We start from the raw sequence: 2078 nt of genomic DNA, 5'->3' as shown, positions 1-2078 counted from the left end.
TGCTGAGCAGTCCATGCAGGGGGATAAGGGAGGCTCTCGATACTCCCCTTTCCGGTAGCACAGGAGCTGCTTCATGCACCTCCAGAGGAGCTGTGGCAGAACCTGCCTGGTATGTGATTGGTACCAAAGCACAGGAGGCATCATGGCAGCCTTTCAGAATCAAAGTGTTTGGTTTTCAAGTGTTCAGTTTCTCATCGAAAAAAAAAACATTTCTTTTCCAGAAAACATAAGCTTTCTGTGAGGATTTTCATTTTTCAAAAAGGCAATTGTTTGTTGGAAGATGGAGGGAACAGGAGAAGGTGGGTGTCCAGAAAGCCCCTGAACTCTCCACACTCAGTGCTCCTTGGGATAGCTTACTCAGTGTTACCGCCACAGCCCCCCCCCATGACCTCACCACACAGACTCGCCCAATGCGGCTAAAGATGGCACGGCCTTTGCCATCCGACTCTGCCACCTTCTCGGTGAAGAAGAAGTAGACCTTGTCATTGTCCCGGTCATCATTGTCAGGGATCAAGTAGGCAGCCACGAACTTTGGGTCTGTGTGAGACAGAGAAACACCAGGACTTATAACAATGACACTCCAAGAACAACTTCAGCTCTGTCCAGCTCTGAACAAGGCAGACACTCAGAAACAACTGCCCTCAAGGTTGGCCTATGTGTTAGCACAGTTGCCGAGAGACCTCCTGCATGCTGTGGCTGGAGTAAGAAACAGGACACAGTCATAAGCAAGTCCAAGGGCCAGGAGCGCCATCCTATTCAATCACATTTCATTGCATGGGCCACATCTCTGTGGGGAGGGTGGTACCACAACTTTTTACATTCAGGACTACCCAAGTCTCTGCCTCTCCACCACTGTCCTTCCCCCCACTCCTGGACTAATCCCCTTCCCCACCCTGACAGTCAGCCACACTGTGTCCTTCTATTTGGATCTCTAGATAAGTACTGCACATTGGAGTTATGTTGAAGAGTGTGGCTGTTCATTGCTCCAATAAATGCCAGTGGCCCATTGCTTCAAGCTCATGGCACATTGCCAGCATGGATCCCATGGGCAAAGTCAAATGGAAGATGCTAATACCATTGAGCAGCTGCTGATCCATCTCAGTGCGCAGAGCAGAGCGGGCCCCCATGCTGCGGAAGATCACCGAGTCCCGGCCCAGGAAGTCTGCCGTGAGACCTGTATACAGCTCTCCACCTGGGGAGAAAACCCCAGAAAGAAAGTAAACCCTGCGGCCTGCTCCTGCCCATGGCAAACCCATCATGGAAAGGAGGGTGGCACCGCCAGTAAAAACTGGGCTCTATGTACATGTACTATCATGAGGAGGTCTATGGCCTGACAGGAAAGGGAACCTTCTACTGGCGTCAGCAATCCAGTTCATTTGTCAGCCATGGACAAAAATACAGCAGAAGTGCCTCAAAGGGAAAGAACCTGAACTGTATTTTTGTGCCCACCCCCCTGCACAGACTCTAGATACAGCTCCAGGCAGGGTGGAGGTTATTAACCATCGCTAAGGGATCCCAGATCCAATGTGCTCTGGGCCTTGTGAAGTATGGCTGTGGTCAAAGCTCTCTGACCCTAAAACAATCTCACTGGGAAATAGTCTCCACCAACAACCTCTCCCCAATATGCCCTCAGGCAGAGGGGAGCTGACTGACCTTGGGTTAATGCATGATCTTACTAGGGCACTTGGCCTTGCAGGGTCTGAGTCACTTGCTGATGGAGCATAACACCTACCTGTAAAGGTGCTTGCAAATGCCCTGTTGGGTTCATGTGGACACTTGCCGCGCCCATTCTCCACACTTGTGGGATCCAGGCTTAACATGTGCTGGGAAGAAGAGGAATACAGATTACAGGTGAGGCAATAAAGTAATGCCACTAGGCAATGAACAAGCTGGGTGGGAGATCTTGGTTGGAGATTCTAGGCCCATGCCAGAAGCCCAAGCCTAAACCAGGGCTAGTTATGTGAAATGGGTGGTGAGCCTGGAGCTCACCTCTACAGAGGTCACATTCACGTTACCAGGGATGGGATAGGGAAATGCAGCACTTCTGGCCCTAGAAATAGGCACGTGCTCTTCTATCA

General features: G+C 50.9%; 1 protein-coding gene across 2 annotated transcripts in view; it reads right to left on the bottom strand.

Annotated features, from left to right (window-relative positions):
• Nucleotides 1–2078, bottom strand: part of SEMA3G (semaphorin 3G) — an 85775-nt gene that overhangs the window by 29433 nt on the left and 54264 nt on the right. For both annotated transcript variants that reach the window (XM_019510340.1, XM_019510341.1), the window contains exons 5-7: nucleotides 1733–1823; nucleotides 1076–1192; nucleotides 395–537 (exon numbers count right to left, since the gene is read on the bottom strand). In XM_019510340.1, coding sequence (XP_019365885.1) covers nucleotides 395–537; nucleotides 1076–1192; nucleotides 1733–1823 — 351 coding nt within the window. The remainder of the gene's footprint in view (nucleotides 1–394; nucleotides 538–1075; nucleotides 1193–1732; nucleotides 1824–2078) is intronic.

The sequence above is a fragment of the Gavialis gangeticus genome, unplaced genomic scaffold (assembly GCF_001723915.1).
Source record: "Gavialis gangeticus isolate Ggan-Ray unplaced genomic scaffold, GavGan_comp1, whole genome shotgun sequence".
NCBI lineage: Eukaryota > Metazoa > Chordata > Crocodylia > Gavialidae > Gavialis > Gavialis gangeticus.
Note: the sequence above shows the minus strand (reverse complement) of the source record. Positions and strands in the feature narration are given on the sequence as shown.